General features: G+C 36.8%; 1 protein-coding gene across 1 annotated transcript in view; it reads left to right on the top strand.

Moving 5' to 3' along the window:
- The window catches only part of COL12A1 (collagen type XII alpha 1 chain), a 106,812-nt gene that overhangs the window by 45,276 nt on the left and 38,274 nt on the right, over window positions 1-23,262 (top strand). Inside the window, exons 21-37 of the mRNA XM_063096287.1 lie at window positions 2,712-2,851; window positions 3,409-3,538; window positions 5,021-5,163; window positions 5,477-5,606; window positions 7,522-7,658; window positions 8,858-8,987; window positions 10,782-10,921; window positions 11,177-11,309; window positions 11,417-11,443; window positions 12,392-12,534; window positions 15,085-15,214; window positions 15,629-15,768; window positions 16,178-16,307; window positions 17,542-17,684; window positions 18,816-18,945; window positions 19,586-19,728; window positions 21,414-21,543. Of these exons, the coding sequence (XP_062952357.1) occupies window positions 2,712-2,851; window positions 3,409-3,538; window positions 5,021-5,163; window positions 5,477-5,606; window positions 7,522-7,658; window positions 8,858-8,987; window positions 10,782-10,921; window positions 11,177-11,309; window positions 11,417-11,443; window positions 12,392-12,534; window positions 15,085-15,214; window positions 15,629-15,768; window positions 16,178-16,307; window positions 17,542-17,684; window positions 18,816-18,945; window positions 19,586-19,728; window positions 21,414-21,543 (2,199 nt within the window). The remainder of the gene's footprint in view (window positions 1-2,711; window positions 2,852-3,408; window positions 3,539-5,020; window positions 5,164-5,476; window positions 5,607-7,521; window positions 7,659-8,857; window positions 8,988-10,781; window positions 10,922-11,176; window positions 11,310-11,416; window positions 11,444-12,391; window positions 12,535-15,084; window positions 15,215-15,628; window positions 15,769-16,177; window positions 16,308-17,541; window positions 17,685-18,815; window positions 18,946-19,585; window positions 19,729-21,413; window positions 21,544-23,262) is intronic.

Here is a 23,262-nt window from a genome sequence, read left to right as displayed (position 1 = left end):
TCTTTAGATGTTGCCAAATGTCTGCTGGGGTGAAAACTGTCCGCAGTTGAGAATCACGGCTTTAGTTTCTGATTTTTTTCTGATTGATTTCTTGGTATGGCACCAAACTAGAAAATGACTTCTAGCTTATTTAAGCATACATTTAGTTTTATATGTGCCTGCATACCACACACACAAGCACATGCACACACACATGCTCACAAATGTGTACGTAAATGGGGGGTGGGAAGAGAGAGAAAGAGAGGTGCTTTCTATTTAATGTATATCTACTCTCTTGTAAAGCATCTTCACTCTATTTAATTATTATCACCCTGCTATTGGATGGTTGTTCCTAGACTTCTGTATTCTAAAGTTTGGTATCTGTTTTTGATATCCTAATATGAGTAGGAGCGGAAAAGTGGTCTTACATTTGATTTGCTTTGTCTCAACTGTAGATGATCAGGTTTGACACTTTACACTTGTAACCCATAAGTATAAAGAGAAGTTACAATTTTAGAATTATGATTTTGGACTTTTAGAAATTACATAACTCTTCTCACCAGGGAGGAAACTGAGATCTAGAAAAGTTAAGTTAGTTAGGGTTAAATGTGTTACACTTCTTGCTGTGTAACGGAGATGCAAAAAGGAAGGAGAAAACTGGGTACAGCCCCGATTGAAAGTTAGCTTCTGTTTTTATTGTAAAGACAAGGAAGTTTCACAAGAAAAATCAGTTGATTCAGTCGTTTCAGAAGGACACAAAGACATGGCCAACATGACAGAAGTTATCTACGGCTAAGTATAGCTTAAACAATAAAAACTAGTAACATCATTTAAATTAACAAAGGTAACATTCCAAAGTCCAATTTGTGAAAAGCTAAGCTGATCAAACTGCGATAATTATCTAATCCAAAATATAACCTCTCCTCAAATGACTTAAGCAAATGTTACATTCTTATGATTAAATCTAAGTATAATTGTCTCTAAAGTTTCCACCACCAAACAGCTTGCCCTTAGCAAACATTTTTTCACATTTTTCCCCACAGCAATTCTTTCAATATCTTTTAACAACAATCAGTATATTAAATAATCAAAGTACATAATCCCATCACTAAACAGTGATTAGAATTGATTAGATGGGCCATTGCCCCTAGTTGTGGGCTGTTGCCATTTAACCAAGGACTTTTTAACCCTCTACACAGATGGTTAAATACGTTTTTAGGGGTCTTTAAAAAAGGAGCTATGGATAAAGAATTAGGATTTAGAAATAAAATTATAGCACAGGATTTGTAGTAACAAAGGGTGGTGCAGAATGATTACTATCTGTGTAAATCATAGGACCAAATATGGTAAGCACCAAATTTGAAGGTTTTTGGAAAATTAATGATAAAAATTATGGTTCTTATTATATGAGAAAAATTCCTTTTAAGTACATGTAGATTATGGTAGAAACTGTCATTCATTAATTTATTCTGTTTTTCGGAAAAGTTAGACTAAGTTTAACAAAGAATGTGGTAAAAATGGTTCATCTATTTTGTACTGGGGATGCATTTCTTTGAATGCTCCTTCTTTAGTCTCTCTCTCTAAATTTTTGCAGATTTTCTTTTTTGAATTTTGAACAATAGATTGACCTTTTCCCTGGAGAAATAGACCAGCTGGGCAGCCAGAATTTGTAGGCTCCTGGCTCTGGATTAGCTGAGAGAGTTGTAGTTTTATTCAGTTGGAGAGAATTTTGAGTGGGGATGAAAATATCTTTTATCTGTTTTCCTTTATTTTTTTTTATCAACTGTGTAATAGTTGCATTCATTCTAGTTTCCCAGGCAGTAAAATTGCTTGATAATTTTGTAGGCTTGACTGTGATCCAAGTATAATAAAGGTTAGGATACTAAGAATGGAAATGCTTTCCCCTGTTTTGGCTTACAAAGAAAGTAGAAAGAGTTTATTTGAGAATGATTTGCCATGCTCATGGAGTCATTGGATTAATTCCTTTCTCTTTGAACTATTATTTGGAACATCCGCCTGTTAGTCATATTGAGCTTAGTATTTTTATTTTCATTGATATTTATTGCAGATATTGTTATGCATTAGCCGTTTCATCTGTATCTATTTACAGAGAGCACAATCACAAGCAATAGGATGTTCCCAAGTTTAAATACTTACTTGTTTTCACTCTCTCTTGAGTGGGAAAGTGGTTAGTTTCTCTTATTACAGAACTAGGTCATGTAAGTGAACTAAACATGAATAAGAAACCAATTCTATCCTCACAGAGCATAGCTTTTAGTCAAGGGAATAAAACATGACTATATATAATCAAAATGATAATGAGGATAGTGAACTTTGGTGGTGCCAATAGTGATAGGAACTATGGAGAAGCTCAGTTGTCAGGACCTAAATCCTTGTTTATTGATTATATATACAAGGGTAGAGAGAGGAGATTCAGAAGTTTTGATTCTAGGTGACTGGTAAACTGGTGGTGGTGTAAGGAAGTGGAGGATCAAGTTTTGAGGAAAGACAATGAACTCAGGTTAGAATCTTCTGAGGCTGAAAAACCCCTTGGCTACCCATTCAGAGAGGTCTTGTGGGCAATGGGTTTCTATACTGACTTATTGACGTTACTTAGTATCTGAAAGGAAATGTGCAAAAGCTCGGAATATGGAGACTAGTATTGTTTCAATCTAATTTCTGATTTTGCTACAATAATGAAAAAAGTGTATGCACTTTATTTCCATGTGTAGGTGACTTGGAAGCACCTTCTAACTTAGTTATTTCTGAGCGAACTCATCGTTCTTTTAGAGTGAGGTGGACACCTCCTTCTGACAGTGTGGATAGATATAAGGTGGAATACTACCCGGTGTCGGGAGGAAAACGTCAAGAAGTGAGTAGAAAGCACCTGTACCCCATCGTTCCTGATAAAAAGATTGGGTCCTCCTCATTATGGCTGTGAGAAAAATGTTGGATGAGGGGCAAGAGGGATGTAGAGAGAGGCAGAACTGATTCAAAAATGGTGCTTTTTATTCATTGTTGGGAAAGCACTTCCCTTTGGGCTTAATTAAAGGGAAAGTGCTTTCCTTAAATTCTTACGGTTTCTAAGAATTGCAGAATATCAATATGATTTTTAATTAAAACTCAATTACAGGATGCTTGGTTTATTCATGAGTTTGTACTAGAATCATAGAGTTGGCAAAGAAGATTAAAGATGATCTAGTTTTACCCACTCATTTTACAAATAAGGAAACAACAGCTGCGAGAATAAATTATATGAATTATCCAAGATCTCATTATAATCTGGTAGTTTCCAAGTTTAAAGGACAATGGTCTCATTGAAATATAATTTCTAAACTCATTGTAGTTAACTACTTAACTAAATAAGTATAGCAGAAAAAGGAAACTGATTATAACATAAGTATTATCATTTTTTATTTTTTCCCCTAGTTTTATGTGAGTCGACTGGAAACTAGCACAGTGCTGAAAGATCTGATGCCTGAAACTGAGTATGTTGTTAATGTGTATTCTGTGGTAGAAGATGAATATAGTGAGCCTCTGAAGGGCACAGAAAAAACCCGTAAGTCAACTAAAAAAACCAAAAAAAAAAAAAAAAAGAAAACAGTTTCTTATTGTTTTGTCTTCCAAGAGATGATGGTCTAGTTGGATTTTTGCCAGCCTTCCAAATCATTCCTTTATTAACAAATATTTACTGAGTACCTTCTTTGTGCAGGTACTCAATAAATAAATACTCTGTCATTTTCCACTCTTACTGGTTGCTTCTGTTGTCATGAGATGGCACTGGTGGAATGGGTCATCAGGGCCATTATAATTTAGAAAGAAAAATACCTTTAATAGTATTGTTCACTTCTTAGGGTCTTGAGATTTTCTGATTTCAAGAGAATCTCTAAAATGCAGATGTACCTTTCAGGGGCATAATACTTTAAATCTTTCTTCAGTTGTTATATGCTGACATTTTATTGAGGAACAAAGCTTTTGAGGAGAAGACACAAGGAAAGATACCATGTGGGGAGTGGGACTAAGATTAGGAAGAGGAGCTGTGCAGAGGTGACTTATTTCACTTCTGCTGACGGCCAGATCTCCCTGCTGGCAGTGAGATCTCCCACCCACCCCCTTTTTTGTCCTGATCTCCGACCCCTGGCCTTTACTAGAGAAACTCTAATGGCTTTGACTTTGAGTAGAGCTTTTGGGGGAGATGTTCCTCCCTCCTATTCCTGGTAGCATTTCCAAGGCCATCTGAGAATACTTTTGCCACCTTCTTGCTTCTTGGGTGGGCTCCAGAGAAAAGAATGGAAACCACTTATAAAAGCATTACTCTTCCCATGGCAAAAACTGACTTCACTACTGCTCGGTTCCTTAAGTCCTTATCTCTTCCATTATACCCCTTTATATTAGATCATAGGAAGCAGAAAATAATGTATTTTGTAATTGTCAGGATTAACATGATAATTCTCTAAAACTTTAAACTCAGTCTTTAAGCAAAAAATAATGAAAGCTATATAGGTGTTAAGTAAAAAAGAGATAGTAACTTTTTTTGCCTCATGGGCCTGTCTTCAAAAACTTATAAATCCCCTATTTCCAGTTATTAATATATGGCACTCTCATTTTAAGTGTATTTTTTTTGAAGAAAGATGAAATAAAGTACTGTGTTGGTTACTTATGTATGAAGTTCCATGATCAAAGAATAAAAATAGTCAACTCAGTGATGTTCCAGAAACAGAGATTAAAGTCTCAGGAAGTTGGTATCTATTTTGGCTTCCATATGGACTCTCTGGAATGCCATTTGCAATCTAAAGTTAAAAACTTTTCCCTCTATGAAACAGTTGTAACATGCAGTCCCGAGTATGAAGTGCAATGAACAATGAGATTGGATGTTTTTTTTGGGGGGAGGGGGAGAAGATTATATTAACTCATTGATTTCTCACAGCAACCCATTCCCTATTTATCATACACAAATATCAATAATTAAGTAGGAAACAATGGTGAAAAGATAAGTGGAATGAAGAGAATTAGACTGATGTCTGCTTTTATGTTTGGATAGTGCCAGTCCCTGTAGTCAGTCTCAACATTTATGACGTTGGCCCTACCGCCATGCACGTGCAGTGGCAGCCAGTGGGAGGAGCTACCGGCTACAACTTGTCATATGAACCTGTTAAGGGCACAGAATCCACAAAACCCAAAGAGGTGAGAGAGGTTTGTTTCCTTATCACTGGGTCTTCCTGAGACTTTATAGTTGCACAGTCCCCATTATAATATAATTACATATGAACTCATTTATAACTTTACAGACAAAACAGAAAAATAGGAAATTAGGTTTGTGGCCTGTGACAGATTTTAGAAAATGTTGGCATGAAAAAAGAAATACAGTTCTTGTAAATGAAAAGTAAAAGCTGTGTTATAAGCTAATGGTTACAAATAAAGCTTCAACTGGATATCCCCAGTAAGTGGAAATGTTTGGTTTGAACGTCTTCTTTCTGTTGGGCACATCCATATGCAGATGCGTGTGGGGCCAACTGTGAATGATATGCAGCTGACTGACCTCCTGCCCAACACTGAGTATGCCATCACGGTCCAGGCTGCCCTGCACGACCTCACTAGTGAACCTGTCACCGCTCGGGAATTTACCTGTAAGATACTGCTAGTTTTCCTTCCCTTCTATTTACTGTAAACATAACATTCATTTGGAATTTCTTTCACATGATGCTATCAATAATTTGATAACTTGTGCATAAATTATGGAGTTATTTTTGACAATCAAATTAGAAAATAAATACCTTAATTCTAGGGTTATGGCAGTGTCTTGAATTGATTCTAGGATGCACATTTTTTTCTTTCACCTTTAAAATGCCTGATATTGAGATGTATTTTACAATCAATGGTGTCTTACTATTGCTCTTCTCAAGGTGTCAGTCATGGCATAGAACATAATGATGGTGCATCTTACAGATGGTGTTGTCTTCGATCTATGAAATTGTATGTAGCATTAATGAGAATGGGAATGTTGGGTGAGTGTAGTTTTGGATGAAGATATTGGGTTTAGGATCTAGATGTTCCAAGTTCTTGTTGAAATAGAAACTCTATGGCATGTGTGAATAATTTTGTTTAAATTAAATGAATTAATCAATTTACCCAATCCAAAAACTTACTGATCATCTATGATATGCCACTCTCTGTGCTAGGTGTTGGGAATATACCACTAAGTAATACAAAGCAGTATAGAGCATATGGACTCCTTCATGGTTTGCATTTCTCATGTGTGTATTGGTCAGTCTTTTTTGTAGTTCTGCCTTGTTTGGCTAATTATTTAGGTGCTTTTTCTTGGAAAGTGACAATGATTGTACTCAGGATCCTTGCCATACCCAGGTGGTATTTTGTTTCATGCTTGGAGAAGTGGACATGCTGGGATAGATGACTTGGTTTAAATTTCGTGAGTCTCAGCCCACATTTCTGAGGAAATTAAGAAGTTGGAAGGAACTTCAAGGTGGGGAAAGGAACTGAGGAGACAGAAGCCTAATGGGGCAGAGAAGTAAAAGAGCCTATGCAAGGTAGATTAGCATAAATTCACTGACAACAAATACATATATATTAGTCATCTTTTATGTGGTAGACCCTGTCTGGAGCTGGTGGTTTTGTGAAAACGGAATAGTGGCAGGTGGAAAGAGTAGGGAGTCAGCCAGGGATGGAGATAGACATGCTGAGAGAGAAGCCCCAAGAGCCATAGTGGGATGAAAGACAAATGTGGTCACGGATTTGGGTATGGCACTGGACTGCAGCAGTGGAGGAAGGGAGGACACAGAGAGATGCAGAGAGACAAAAACTTTGAAGGGATGAAGTGCAAAAACATGGAAGTGGAGACAGATTCAGGGAGAGAGATGTACAGAGTCCAAATGAGAGACAAAGGAAAATGGTCAAATGGGCAGCCAGAGAGAGGAGATATATCTCATATACCAAGAGAAAATCTTTTCGTTTTTAATTCTCTTCCCTCCTTTTTTAAGGTAACGTTTTGTTTGACTTGGTGAAAATTTATCATTTGGATTTTCTTCTATTTAGGCATCTATGTGTTTTCTTATAAGCTTATGGATGCTTTATATTGGCCCATCTTCATTCTTCTCTCTCGTAACCATTTGTTTTTCTGTCACATTCTTAAGGGAGCATAATTCTATGGACTTTGCTTTCTATTTTAACTGATTTACATATCTGATTAAAAAGCATGAGCTGTACATTAATGATGAATTATGATTTATTATGAGTGAACAGCAAGTCACAGCTTATTTAAATAGAGTAGATTAACATATAAATGAGAAGTTAGCATTATTATAACAAAAAATTAAATTTATTCTATTTTTAAAAAAGCTTTCTTAAGAAGAATTCAGCTCTATCTGGTAGAATCATGGTACTTTTTATCATCTTAATATTTTTTTTCAGTTATTTTGCTGCACACCATTAAGTTTTCTCCAAACAGCTTCTTAAAAGCTTGTGTGGATACTTCAGAGCTTTGCGGTTGAGAACCACATCTGAATCTAGTATCTTGTGCCTCTCCAGTGCCTCTACCCAGACCTGAAGATCTGAAACTCAGAGATGTGACTCACAGCACCATGAACGTCTTTTGGGAACCTGTGCCTGGAAAAGTGCGTAAATATATTGTTCGATACAAAACACCGGAAGAGGATGTGAAAGAGGTACGTTGAAGATTAGAATGGATGAGGAAATATTTGTTATCTCAGCAGGTTTAACAAAAGAATTTTATCAAGTACAGATGATAGCATGTTTTGAATACTTGTCATTTTGTTAGTGTAGTGTTGAAAACTTGTGATATTAATTCAGCACTTTTGGAAAATCAATAATATATCAGACTGCATTCATAGTACAAGAGGGCTTCAAAAAGTTTGTGGAATGATTTGAATTATCTTTCAATTCTATTTTTCCATGAACTTTTTGAAGTCGCTTTGTATTTAGTTTAGAAATGTTTTGCTGTGTGATATTAATCTTTAAAACATCATCCCTTAGTAGATAGTTATAGAATCTAAATGGTATTTCCTTGTTATCTAGATGCCTTATACGATGCTCTCCATTCTATGAATTACTAAAAAATGTCATAATGTTTCTAAAAATAAAAGGTAGCAAGAGGATGTAGGAAAGAAGAAGGATGTTTGTCAGATAATAGGAAGATAATAGTTCAGCAGGATATAGAGAAAGGAGGAATATGTTATTAGAGGAATGTCTCTTTGGGACTGAATATTTTTGAGATGACGTTGGGGTGGAGACCTGTTTCCATGACAACCTGATTCAGGGTGGGAGCAAACTGAAGGGGCTTCACCAGCAAATGGGTTTAAAACTTGTGTATATATGCGGGAGTATGAATGCCCAAATCTCAGAGGCATTTTTGGAACATAGAAATAGTTTCCCTAAGCATCCAGTTACTGGTTTTGCTGTCATTTGTGGATTATACAAAAGCTAATTGGTACGTGTGCACACATTCCTTTAATTCTGGGTTTCCATTGCAAAAGGGGTACAATGGCCAGTGGGTCTTACAAGGTTCTTGTGCATAGCAAATGAATAATGCCTATGAGAACATTTCCAAAAGCATCAGGGCAGTGATACGAAGGAAACAGGTGAAAATGGTTAGGTTGTTTGAACCATAGGCAGCTACTATTTGCCACACGATCGAGTCAGATACAGCTTTGGTACAAACATTTTTTTTTCCACTTTGGAAACATTTAAACTGTGTCTAGTGTCAATTCTTCTGCAGATTGGCAATCACTGCTTTTTTCGTATTACAGTTCTTACACTCTTGTGCTGTGAGATATGGTAAACAACAGAGCGATGTCAAAACTAAACCCCTTGTAAAAATAGTTCCACTGCTCTGTAATTATTATAGGTAGAGGTGGACAGATCACGAGCCAGCACCTCCCTCAGAGACCTCTCCTCACAAACCCTATACACAGTCAGCGTTTCTGCAGTATATGATGAAGGGGAGTCTCCTCCGGTGTCTGCTCAGGAAACCACGCGTGAGTTATACTCCTGCTTTTTTCATGATTGGGAAACAACATTTTACATGCATGTGTAGCTCAACTCACTGGGTCATTTCATTTTTTAATACTATTTTTACCAGTTATTTAATAATGCTTAGGTTTATAGATTGTTTTTCACTTATTTTCTATGTAACCAAGTGTTCCATCTTTCACCATTTCTTTTTCTTAGTAATAGACTTTATCTTCATAGCCAATTTAGGTTCAGAGAGAAATTAAGCAGAAAGTACAGATAGTTCCCATACTCCCCACCCGCACAGTTTCTCCTATTATTAACATATTAGGGTAGCACATTTGTTACAATTATGATCTAATGTGTATGTATCATTATTAATTTGATTTTACATTAGGGTTTCCTCTTTGTGTTGTACCATTCTATGGGTTTTGCCAAATGCACAATTTCATGTTTTTGTCATTACACTGTCATATATGATAGTTTCACTGCCCAAAAATTCCTCTTTGCTCCACCTGTTCATCCCTCTGTCCATCCCTCCTCTCCTGAAACCCTGGCAACTGATTTTTTTTTTTCCTATTACCTCGAACATTTATCATTTCTTTGTCTTGGGAACATTCGAGATCTTCTCTTCTAGCTAATTGAGAGTATACAAGAAATTGTTGTTAATTATAGGCACACTACAGTGCTATAGAATCAGATTTCAGAGGAAGGGGAGACCACTGCAGTGGAGTGGCAGGACAGACACAGGACAGCTTGCCCGGGACTTTCCCTCCCTTCTATTCTGCTCCAGATTTGAGGGATGTCAATTTCTCTCCCTCTCATGGTACTTCCATGGTATTTAACTAAATTATTATTGCCTGTTGGTCTTTTTCTATCTATTCTACTTTTCCCTTGCTCCCTTCTAATGAAGGCAGAGACATTTATTTTGTTCAACTTCGTATCTCCAGTGCCTGGCACCTGATTACTTAATCCCATGCTTGGCCCATAATAACCTAATCCAAATGGTGGTGAAAAAAAATTTAGGTCTGGAGCCAGCAGTGTTCCAAACAAATATAATGGAAGCCACATATGTAATATTAAATTTTCTAGTATTCACATCAGGCATATCTACTTCTTCCTTTTTGACTCTGCTATTTTCTTACCATGTGAGATCTCTTAGAAATTTCAATTGTCTTCTTGGCATCAGTTCTTTCCAGGGCTGGAGGTGAGAATTGATGCAGATGAATAGACTGACAGCTTTGCATAAACATAACAGGTGTAGTAAAAGAGGCAAAGGAATCAGGAAAAAAAGCTGCTGTTAATTTGGGGGTATTAGAACAACAAATTCTGAACAACAGGCGAATAACTATTTTCTTGGACATCATCTTGAATGCGTAATATAGCAGCATACTTAGTTTATGACATTCTTCAGTAAGAAGGAGGATCTCTTAATCCTGGCTTCATGTACGTCCCTGGGATCATACATGGAGAAGGTCCATGAGCTCTCTGATATTATTTTCCAGAATCTGTTCTTTAGATTCTTAAAAAGTTTGAGACACAAAATGGTTAGGAACCACTGAGTTAGAAGAGTATTACTAAATGGTACCTTTAAAAATATCATTTTTTAAATAGGATGTCAATAATAACTTATAATATCCATACAGTGCTTGCAGTTTCCAGAGCTCTGTGTTACATTTATTTTATTAAATTGGTAAACTATTTGGTTCTAAGCAATATATTCAGTTTTTTCATGTCCATTAAAATAAAACAAGGCAGTTTTATTATATTAAATTTGTAGCTCACATTCAAAAACTTAGTGCTGCCTTTTCTCATGATAGGACCTGTGCCGGCCCCAACAAACCTAAGGATTACTGAAGTAACACCAGAGAGTTTCAGAGGAACTTGGGATCATGGAGCTTCAGATATATCTCTCTACAGAATAACCTGGGCACCTTTTGGAAGCTCAGATAAGATGGAGGTAATGCTAACTCTCTTTATCTCTCTCTTCCTCTCTCTTTGTTTTGTGTTCCATTTCATTATAGGGAAACTTGTTTGAAATATGTATTACTTTTGTTTCTGGATAAGCATCTTTGCCTACTAATGACATTTGAGCTCATGGCATGCATGAAAGCAGGAGGAACATCTAGCTAAATGATGTCAACAAAATGCCATTGAGGGTGTATAAGTGGAGACTTAACTTTGTGTGGGTATGCTTTTGTACTCTTTCTCCAAGACCATATTAAATGGAGATGAAAATACTTTGGTGTTTGAAAACCTGAACCCCAACACTCTCTATGAAGTTTCCGTCACTGCCATCTATCCTGATGAATCAGAAAGCGATGACCTGACTGGCAGTGAGCGCACACGTAGGTATTCAGCTTTCAAACAGGACATTGATATTTTAGAGTTAATATTTTAAAAGTAGAGCTACGGCTATATTAGTAATGTTCCCCCAAATTCTGTTTTATTTTAGTGCGTTTGATACCCTTAACAACCCAAGGTAAGAATTTAACTTGCTGAATTATTTGAATGAACAAATAATAAATGAATGAATGAAAAACACCATAGAATACATTATGAATAGGCCTCCTGTTTTTAAATCTCAGGGTTGACTAGGACCTCTTTTATTTACTTATTTACTTTTATTTAATTGAAATATATTGATTATACATAGTTATGGGGTACAGAGTTATATTTCAATACATGTATATAATATGTAGTGATCAAATCAGGGTAGTTAGCAAATTCATCATTGTAAAAATTTGTCATTTCTTTGTGATGAGAACATTTTAGCTCCTCTCTTTTAGCCATTTGACAGTATACAATGAATTATTGTTAATTACAGATGGGGGGCCTCTTTTACATAGGCCTTTTTAAAAAAATTTTGCTTTGTTACTACTTGGTAATGAGTGTGTTAGTCATCTTGGGTGGTCATGAAATATCAGACTGGATGGCTTAAACAACAGAAATTTATATTCTCACAATTCTGGAGGCTGGAAAGTCCAAGATCAGGGTGTCAGCTGTTTCAGTTCTTGGTAAGGGCTCTTTTCCTGGCTTGTAAAGAGCCATCTCCTAACTGTTGTCACATGGTGGAGAGAGAGAGTTCCCTCTTGTCTCTGCTTATAAAGACTAATCCCACCATGAAGGTTCTACCCTCATGACCTCATCTAATCCTAATTACCTCCCAAAGGCCCTGTCTCTAAATACCATCAATCATGTTGGAGGTTAGGGCTTCAACGTATGAGTTTTGGGAGGTCACAAACCTTCAGTTAATACCAAGGAGTCATTTACAATTTAATGACCATTTTTACTATGGGGTCAAATTTAATTCTAAACCTAGAGATAATACAATTCTTTTGATTTCTGTGGGAATCATATGAACCATAGATATTTTGGGAGGAAGCATTGTTCTGTGTGATTACTCTGTTTTTCAACAATCTTCTTTCAGCTCCAAAAAGTGGCCCACGAAACCTCCAAGTGTACAATGCAACATCTAACAGCTTGACTGTTAAGTGGGATCCTGCTAGTGGTCGTGTGCAGAAATACAGAATCACCTATCAGCCTTCAGCAGGGGAAGGCAATGAACAAACGGTAATTTATTTTTTAAAAATGGTAACTTGGATAAATTCTACCCATTCCTCCTCAAACTCTTTTCACTCTCAGTGTTTAGTAATCATACTTACTTTTTTAAGGGATGCAAGATTTACTGTATTGTATGGAATCATCTGACTCTCTAGCTGGCACTCTGTCTGTATGTTCTCATGGGAGATGATAGTTGCTCTTCATAATAGCTTCAAAGCATCAGGCATGTGCTGTAATGCATCTACATTTCTTTAAAATCTATTAGGGCTGAGTTATCCATGTAGGTATCTTAGATAGCTTTTGAGTCTATGTAGATCTTCAGTACATCTTTCTAACTTAATCAAGTGCTGAAAGTTTGCTGAACTCACCTATGAAGTTTATTTTCTTTTATTTATTATAATTTATTCATTCATTCATTCATTCATTTATTTATTTGTTTTTGGTTTTTGCATGTCATAGAGTATCTTCTAGATCTTTTATTTCCAGATCTGGAAGCCTGTTCACCTAATTCATAATATCTGTCATTTTTCTATTATCCAAATAGAGGTACCCAAGAAAGATGGTGGGACTGTAAACTCAGCCTTCATCTTCTTTAACTTCCCAGTCTTCCTTATTTAATAGAGCCTTTGCACATTTACCTTGCTTACTTTATTTATCTGCTCTAGGCTTTTCTCCAGCTTTGCCTTTTGTAAAGTATGTGACTAGAATTGCATACATTATCCTAGGTCAGGAAACATGATTTCTACACAGATGGGGTGTGCTTTCTGATTTATTTCAAATACCTCTTTTGGTGAGGTTCAGAATTCTGCTGGCTTTTTTTGGCTACAACATTTCCTTACATAGCCTTAGAGAGAAATGTGTTACTAATCTTTGATTATTTGACTTGCTGGGCTCAAGCTAATGGTCACTTACCAGTTTAGAGGTGTTAGCAGAGGTGGAGACTGGCAGTAGTTAAAGTTGTGTGATCAAGGTTTCTGATACCACCTGGTAAGCAGGCTTAGTTGGATTGGAAAACGTCGCATCCCTAGTGTGACTTTTGAGTTGGTCTTTTGCGGTTTCCATAGCTCGTCTTAGGTAGTATGATGCATTTGGACTGAGAATTTGTCTATTTTAGTTAAATAGATTATTAATAATAAACTAAATATCAACTGTAGTCAAATAACTTTTACATAAAAATAATATAAAACAAATTAGATGGAATAATATTTTAATTTCAGAAATAGAACTTCTTTTTTTCTGTGCCAGGTCAGATTTTGGTAAAATTATAAAGCAGGCAAAGCTTGTCCTTAACATTTCCTTTCTTGGTGATACTGATGCTCCAACTGCTTCTCCTGAGTCTTTTTTACTGCCCCTCAGCTGTTTGTTATCATTAGAAAGAGTCTCAAAAACGTACCCTCTGGAAACTATCAAATCCCTTAAGTTGTTATTCTTAGAGGTATTTGCATTTTAATGCTAGTCCATGAACTCATCAAAGTAATGAATCACTAATTCTAGAATTATTTTAGAAAGTTGGATGGGAGTAGACACCCCTCTGCTTACTCATAAGGCTAGTGCTTCTATATAGATGCTTGCAGATTTATGTACTAAATTTTTATAAAAATGGCTTGTACTGATATTGATACTTTTTTCATAACTTCAAATATTAAATTTATGAAAATTAGCCACTATAGTTCAATTTGCTCATACTGAGGATGATTACAGTGATTCACTGAGGTTTTCTCTGGAACACAGACTACTTGAGTGGATGGGTGCTAAGTTGGAAACATCTGCTCTGTACTAGCATATCCAGCCATCCTCATGTGGGCAGCATGCCATTTTCATGCAATTTTAATTAGTGTGGCATAAACATCTGAATTCGGTAGGCTGTTAACAAATTGTACAAATTTTCTTTCAACAAGATAGCTAGATGGCTTTAAGCAATGAATAAAAAACTTCAAACTCCATAATTGGAGGAAATTGAAAAGCTTCATATGACAAGGCTGGTATCACGGGGACAACTGGCAACCCCTGCCTGAGTGTGGCCTGGAAAGGGTCTGGTCACGTAGTTTACACAGTTAAGGCTGATAGATAGAAAGGCAGTGTTTGGGGGGAAACACCAAGAGCTTTAGATCTTTTGCTGAATCATTTTAATGTGTCTCTAAAGCAAATAAAAAAATCTGTAAAAAAGTAAGAATACTATTGAATGGTGTGGAACCTCTAAAATTATGCAATTCTTTGGTATCTTAAAGGCCCTTTGTAGCTCACTTAGATTAATGCCTTTTTGGGGAAGACTTCTGTAAAATCTGTTTTGGATGAAATTTCATAGTGCTGGCGGCTAGCAAGTTGAAATGTCTTTTTGAGCTCACTAATTTCAAGCATGGAATCCTTTTTATGATTTGAGGTGAATATTTTACATTTAAAATTATGCCATAAGCTGTATTTTTAACCTTCACTGTGGTGTATGAGTCCAGAACTTGGCAAGGATTTCACAACAGCTCCTCTGTAGAAAGAGCTTTTTCTAACAGATGAGCAAAGTGGAGAGAACAAGGCTAATGCTTATCAAGACCTGTTTTACTCAAGACCACAATAGGAGGACGGCAGAACAGTGTGGTCCTGCAGAAACTGAAGCCTGACACTCCTTACACGATCACTGTATCCTCCCTGTATCCTGATGGTGAAGGAGGGCGGATGACGGGAAGAGGCAAGACCAGTGAGTAAAATGAGAGTTCCTGTAGCTTCTTTAACAACTACCATTGGAATGGAATCACGTCTTTATCCAGAAACACCAAGTGACACAAAGTTTTACTGAACTTTTAAAATTCAGTCAAAAGAAGGCATTAATTGTTTTTTAACATCTTTGCTTGGAATTATCTATCTCTATTTGTGGAGAAAAATGTTATTACTTTCTAGGATAAAAAGAGCTCAGAGGCCAAAATGTCTTGCAGATAGATGAGATGTATGTACCAGATTAACACAGACCTTTTTTGTTGTTTATTCATTACTTCAACAAATATTTGTGGGGTGCCTGCTATGTTGTAGGGTGCCTGGGAGATATCAATGAACCTGTGTTTTGTGTTGCTTGGTTGTTAAGATCATACTGTGATGTGAATTCTGTGCATTTCAGAACCTCTGAATACTGTGAAGAACCTGAGAGTGTATGACCCTTCTACAAGCACTTTGAATGTTCGCTGGGACCATGCAGAGGGAAATCCTCGCCAGTACAAGCTTTTCTATGCACCAACAGCTAGTGGTCCAGAGGAACTGGTAATTATTTCCTGTACTGAAAATGCTAGTTTGTTTGAACTGTAGCTGAGTGATTTAAAAGCGGAACTAAAAGAGTTAACCAGTTTGCTTTAGAGCTGAAGAAGTTCATATTCATTTAATAGGACTTGGCAAAGGGTAAGTAGTTGGTGCTTAGAAACTAAGTAATAGGGGCATTGAGGGATTGGAGCCAGGGGAAGAAGTGATCATTCCAGAAAGTTCTAAAGGGGGAGTGTAAGAGTGTAGAGAAGTCTTCACAACCTTTTCTATCAGTTCATATGGGGGCACATCATTATATCCCGGTATTACAGAACTTGCTTCTTGGTCTTGAGTTGGTATTATTTTGTTTGAAATATTATTTCTTTTACGAGTTTTTCATATCAAATGCTTTATGTTTTATTAAAATCTTTAGGTACCGATCCCTGGGAATACCAATTATGCCATTCTTAGAAATCTGCAGCCAGATACCCCATACACGGTTACAGTAGTTCCCGTTTATACTGAAGGTGATGGGGGACGCACATCAGACACTGCAAGGACATGTAAGCAAAAAACCAGAAAAATTAATTTTCATCATAAATTTTGCTTTTCATTATAAAAGCATATAGGTCCATTAAGAAAATTAGGAAAATTCAGAATGATAGAATTGAAAACATTAGAATTACCCATAGTTCACCTTCCAAACACCACCACCTGTTAACATTTTGGTGTATGAAATAAATTTATAATGGCATTCTTCTTTTGAAATGGTAATTTCAGGTTTTGTAACTGTGTGTAATCAACAGTATGCTATTTCAGTTATTCTCTTTCACTGACAGAAAATCATTGAGCTTTGCTTTGTGCCTTATAAATTCATGTGAAGCAGTGCTTTGTAATTGACTTTTATAGTGTGAATTGTTGAACTCTGTTCATCGCGTTACTTGAGTGTGCATTTCTTTGGTTCGCCAGTGAAGCGCTTTTTGGCGTTAAAAATCTGTGTCCTTTTATTTGCACTAATGTCTTGAGAAACCAGTTTATAGTGGTTTCACTATTCTTTGCAGTATTGCTTAAGGATTTTTGTGCATACTTATAAATATTTCTTTGGTTTAAAAATATACTTGCTGATAGATTAAAGGAAAGAAGCAGGGATGGCTTCTCTGGTGAAAGATTAGTGGTCTAGAAAGGTGATATAACTGGTGAAACTAGAGTTTGGGGCTAGTGTGTGGATTTAATTTGTAGGTTTTCTTAAGTCCCTATTGGGGCAATTAATTGAGAACTAAGTGTATCTTATTTCTTCCTCCTTTTGTCTTTTCTGTTAATCACAGAAGGTGTTCAGTAGCTGTTTGTTGAATGAGGAAGGAATGAATAAAAGAATGAATGGCTGAAACTAGCTGACTGAACTAGATAGGCTCCATAGTTCTTTCCAGTTTTTGCTTAGAAGAGAGGTGCTATAAAATTTCTCTTCTCTCTCCTCCTTACCTGTGTTGGAAAACTGAAGCTCCTTTTCCTATTTTTTCCCCCTTGTTTCATGTCCCTCTATGGTCAGTTCATTTCTACTGCTTTTACTAGCTTGTTTCATTGAAAACAGTGTTGCTTCCATATAGACAAAAGTCATAGTTGGCTAACTTTGACTATTTTGGACCTAGAGAGTTTTAATCTGCTTTTGTGTATAGATAATTAGAAGTTTAAAGAAGATAGTAGAAGTTGGCAGAGTGTAAATGGTGAAAGGTGATAAAAGCTTGACATGCACTCATATAAACAGACTGAAGAAATAGACTTTGGCTTTTATTTCCTCAGTGGTGAGAGGACTGGCAAGGAATGTACAAGTGTACAATCCTACGCCCAACAGCCTCGATGTTCGCTGGGACCCTGCACCCGGGCCTGTGCAGCAGTATCGCATTGTGTATTCTCCTGTGGCTGGCACAAGACCCTCAGAATCTGTAAGTAATTTTGTCATCTTAGAGCTCAAGCAAAAGAATTTGGTAGATTCTGTCATGCCTCCTTCCATGGCTGCTGTCTGGGACCAATAAGCCAATTATTGGCGTGGCACTGCCTGTCATGGAAACTGCATTTGCTGATGAATGTAATCACATGTATGTGTCATGTTTTGTAGCCTGTGAGAACACAAACCACAAACATGCCAGTGCATGATACTTAAATGATTATTTTTGATGAATTAAGGCAGATGTGTTAATTATAAGGATAGTTAGGGGAAAAAAAGAATTTTGAGAAAATGCAAATTAGCTATATGAGGTAAAAAAAAAAACCCCAGTAATAAATGCAAATTATTGCTAGACCTTGTAAATATGGGCTTTTGTTGTAAAGTACAAATGTCTTGCTATGAAAATATCTTAAAGTTTTCCTTCACTGGCATTTACAAATTGCCCAAACTATCTTCAATTCATATTATTCAGTTTTGAAAGATTAATAATTTAGAAATTAGAAATTACTAATTTCATTAAGAATAGTATCAGAAAACCTAAGGGAAAGTAAACTTATAGACTAATTTAACTTGTAAGTCTTTGCAAAAATAAACAATGATGAAAAACAAAGATAAACAAATAATAAGCAATATATGTATTCTGTAAGAATATTGATTTTCATGTCCCTGTGCATGGTAGAATATATTCAGACAGCTTTAGCCTTATCCAATGCATGGAGTCTCTATTTCAACCCCAAATCTCTCTTCCGCTAGCACGGGAGTCCCTTCTTTTATTTGTGTGTATTAACACTCAAGATGCTCTTTGGATAAGTACCATGAGCCCTGGCTGTTGTATTTGAGAATTTTTAAAAAAACAAACATAAATAGAGATAATTGAAGCTACCAAACAAGCATAAATAGAGATAATTGAAGAGTCAAGGATGAACTGACTTGTTTGGGAAGGGAATTTCTGAGGAGAAATGGCAACTAATGGTGAGGCCTGGGCAGAACTTAAGGGGAAGCACAGTTGGCTTCTGACGTGTCTGGGCTCAGCCTTTTATTATAGTGTTACGCTGACTAACTAAAGACCTAGTAAGCATTTGGATTGTTGTCAGGCAGAATTTGACATTTCACACCACCCCCTCTGCAGATTGTGGTGCCAGGAAATACCCGCATGGTGCACCTGGAGCGGCTGATTCCAGACACACCCTACTCTGTGAACATTGTGGCTCTCTACTCAGATGGAGAGGGGAATCCCAGCCCTGCACAGGGCCGAACACGTGAGGCGGAAATCCTTTCTCCACCCTGTTCCCTTGTAGCTAGATTGGCAGGGCTTCTCCGAGTAAGTGAGGGGTGGGAGGTGGGTGGTGAGTGAAGGGTGTGGAGAGCTTTCTCCCTTTGTGCAGGTAGGGGTAGGCCTCTGCGTGTGATTCTGCCCAGGTTCCCCCATACTCGCATTCCAGCTAAAGCTCTGGGTCCGTGACTGTCCTCTGTGTTGAGTGAACTTCATTCAGTCATTTTCTTCATCTGGGACCTAAATTCAGGAGGAGTTTCTTCCATTTGCTCTGCAGTGGGTCTTCTCACCTTATGGGCACTTTGGAAGTATGAGGGCTTGGCCTCTACGTTGTGTTAAACAGAGATGATTATAGTAGTTAAAACAATCCCTTTCTTTCCCAGTCTTTGCATTTAGGTTCTAACCCAGCTCTATGCTGCTGAAAGTACAGCATGTAATCATATCTCTGAAATGTAACACTTTATACTGTTTATGATTTCACATGGAAAACTATAGACGATGTGTATTTTATCTTAAGGGAGTAAACATCCTAATGAATGGTTAGAAACCCGCAAGCAACTTCCTTAATCTGATCTGGGTAATTCTCGCAGGCAGGCACCAGACTTTACTGTATTTTATTTACTTAGTACCACGAAGTGGACCAAGAAATCTGCGAGTCTTTGGGGAGACAACCAATAGCCTCTCTGTAGCCTGGGATCATGCTGATGGGCCAGTTCAGCAGTACAGGATCATTTATTCTCCCACCGTTGGTGATCCAATTGATGAATACGTAAGTCTAATACTCATTTATTGGCACATTTTATAATCTTAGCTGGTTGGAGGGTGAAGTTAAACTTTTCCTTCAGAAGTAGGCCGTGATTAGAGTCCTTGACTCTCGTGCGGCAGTCACGTTTTATATGACTTTTTCAACATGATATTGGGACCATCCAAATGTGCCTAGTCTGATCTCCTGCACCACAGAGAAGCAATGTTTTTGGCTCATTTCTGTTCTAAAGATAGATTGAAAAACCATCTTATCTTGTGATCATCTACATATTTCTAACTGCCTGATTACAACATAGGAACTAAGTTTAGTGAAATATGATACATGTTATTCTGGAATGTCTAAGTTAAGATTCAAATGATGTGATTATCCAAATCCTACCCTTTCTTCAAATCTAATTCCTCTATAAGATCTCCCATAAATGCTCCAGTGCTAAATGATCCCTTTTCTCTAAAATTTACATTTTCCAGCACACTTTAGCTTAGGAATATGCTTACTCTCTTATTGACTTCAAACTTTTAAGTGTCGTATTTTTTCTCTCCAGAACCAGATTCAAGTTTCTTGCAGCTTCCTCATAGCCCTCACTATGCATAGCCATTTGTTATGGAGGGAAAAATTTACCACTTTATTTGAAGTTCAGTGATTATAATTGATGTGGTAGTTTTATAGAAAATTACACAAAATATTGATTGTAAAGGAGGTAGATGTGTGGTTTGCAACCTTTTTACCACATACATCCTTTTAGATCATTCCTCCTCCATGAACTCCAGGTGATGAAATATTTCATCTATTGGAACTTGATATAGTAAGCTTTAATTCAGGTCTTCTACTTTTATTAATAAGAAACACATGCAACTGCCATGTACAGTTTCCGATCAAAATGAGATAAACAGTATTACCATAGTTAGTTTGCCAAAGCAGAGAAGCTCATATTTAGTGTTTGTTCAGCCTTGCCACTGACAAATATGCAATTTCCCATTACTTTCTGGAAACATTAAAAATATAATTTTTTCTGTGAACTTACTGTGTGTAGTTATGGGACTCCAGGCTAGAATCACTGGCATAACTGATCCATGTTGTTTGTAGAAACAAAGCATAGGCTCAGAAGAGAGATTGAGAGATGTCTGGTTCATTTCCTCTTTGAGGAGGTAGTTGAATGTATTTTCCACTTCCTTCTTTTTCATTATTTTCACCTAATAAGCATCACTCAAACTAATATTCTTGAGGGCAAAAACTGAGCCCGTTTTTGCTTACCAGTGGATTTTCAGCAGCTAGTACCATGCCTGGTCCACAGTGGTAGATATTTGTTGAAAGGAGTACATGAAAACGTAACACGTAGCAATGAAAGACGGTGGAGACAAACTTCCTACTGACTGCTGCAGTACTCAGGAACATGTTCTCAGGTGTTGTACATACATATTGTTGCCTTTAATCCTTACAGTTTCCTTTACCGATGCTAAGTCACAGACTAAGTGGCTGATCTGGGATTTGAGCCCAGATCTGTCGGACTCTAAAACCATTCTCCCACACTGCATAGAGGAGTGTGGACTATTTGTCTTGCCATGAGTGTTGTGCATCAGAAATATGAAGAAACCATTATAGTTTATGGGAATACATAAAACAATATTGTCTTTTGATCTGGAAGTCAAGATCTAGCTGGTAATAAATTTATAATTTAACTTCCCTTATAGACCACAGTCCCAGGCAGAAGAAACAATGTAATACTGCAGCCCCTGCAACCTGATACTCCATATAAAATTACTGTTATTGCTGTTTATGAAGACGGAGATGGTGGCCATCTTACAGGAAATGGAAGAACTGGTAAGTGTCTTATACCTTTTTTTTTCTTTGACATTGTCAAGATTTTAATGTTACTTCTCATTATGTTTTAAAATCTTTAAATTTTGTTTTTACCAACGCATCTCAAATACCACCTTACAATTGCACTGGCATTTGTATTAAACAGTAAATTTTGTCAGAGTGATGGCATGAGAACAGAATTAAAAAAAAATTTTTTTAAAGGTCCACTAAGAGAACACAAAGGAGACAAAATACTGCATACTTTATTTTGGAGATAGTTTTATTTCTTCTTTGGAAAACTATTATATATTCTCTGAATAATGTTTTGGTTTGTGTGGTGTCAGTTAAGGCTATAGCTGTTAAGTCAATATAGGATCAGCAAAACGTACTCTGTCATGATTATTAAAAAATACTCTTATCATCATAAGTCATAAGTAAAGAAGCAAGATGATTAGCCATGATCTTCTGTTATGAATTTAGCTTTTCTTAAAAATTTTTTTTTTATTGTACCAAGTAATTTACAAAGAGTTAGTACTGTTCAGACCCATTTTCTAACCTACGCTGGTAGCAATTTCTCATGGTTTAAAGATTCTCTAATTTGGTTGCTCATTGGAATCATTAAAGAGCTTTAAAAAATGCTTATGCCTGGGAGCCATTACCAGAGATACTGATGTACCTGGTCTGAGGTATGGCCTGGACCCACTGATGTTCCCATGAGTAGCCAAAGCTGAGAGCCACTGATTTAACATAAAGGCTGGGTGATCTCTAGGACTGAGTTCTGTTACTGGTAGGTATTGGCATTCCTCTTTTACACTTCATTCAGCAGAAATCTACTTAGGTAATATGATTTCAGGTTCCTTCCCCCACACACTTGCCCAAACTCTTTGTGATTAAACGGTCTTGACAACATTATGAATTTTGGACAGGTAACACTTGAAAGCTCCTAAGAGAAAAGCAGGACTGGAGTCGAATCAGCTCAGGCTCTCAGGGTCAGGAGTCTACAGGACTGAATTGATGGTGATTCAGTCTAGAGACTCAAAATGATTTTAATTTAACAGCTTGCCTTCTTTCACTTTCCCATACGTTTTAGAATGTATTTTGGTGCTTTTCCGGGGAAAATGGCATATTTCAATATATTGTGATTATCAAAATATAAAAAAATCTTTACTAGATCTTGAATTTTCTAGGAAAGGCCAAGGCCATGTCTAGTTTCTCTCATGAAAAAGTCTTTCAGGTTGGATTTGTTATTTGTGTAGTGCTGTGAATAAGACTCAACGACTACCTAACATGCTACCTAAATAGGATTGATTTTACAAGTTGCGGATTTGGGGAGATTCACTCTAGGTTATATTGGTGGCAGACAGAGTGGTGTAGGGAAAGATCATTGTTTTAGTCACTAGCTAGCTGTGTGGTCTTGGGCAAATCATATCTTATTTATGACATGAAATATTTAGACTAGAGAGTCTCTAAATTGCTTTCTGGTTCTAACAATTTGTAATCTATAACATTCTAAAAATGGTCTGAAATCTCTTTTGTTTTCTGTACTTCTAAGCTCTGGTTCTTGCCTCCTACTGAAGAGGCTTTTCTGGAAATCACCAGTTCCTGAGTCCATTTGAATTGCTGTTTGAATTTGGAAAACCACTAAGCTTTTGTTGAACCCTTCAATGCCTTTCAATTGTTTTCTGGATAAGGACATTATGGGTATTATTAAATGGGTCTATACAGCTGCCCTATTGATAC

Source organism: Cynocephalus volans, chromosome 5, assembly GCF_027409185.1.
Source record: "Cynocephalus volans isolate mCynVol1 chromosome 5, mCynVol1.pri, whole genome shotgun sequence".
Taxonomy (NCBI): domain Eukaryota; kingdom Metazoa; phylum Chordata; class Mammalia; order Dermoptera; family Cynocephalidae; genus Cynocephalus; species Cynocephalus volans.
The sequence above is the reverse complement of the archived record's forward strand: the minus strand, read 5'-3'. Positions and strand labels throughout refer to the sequence as shown.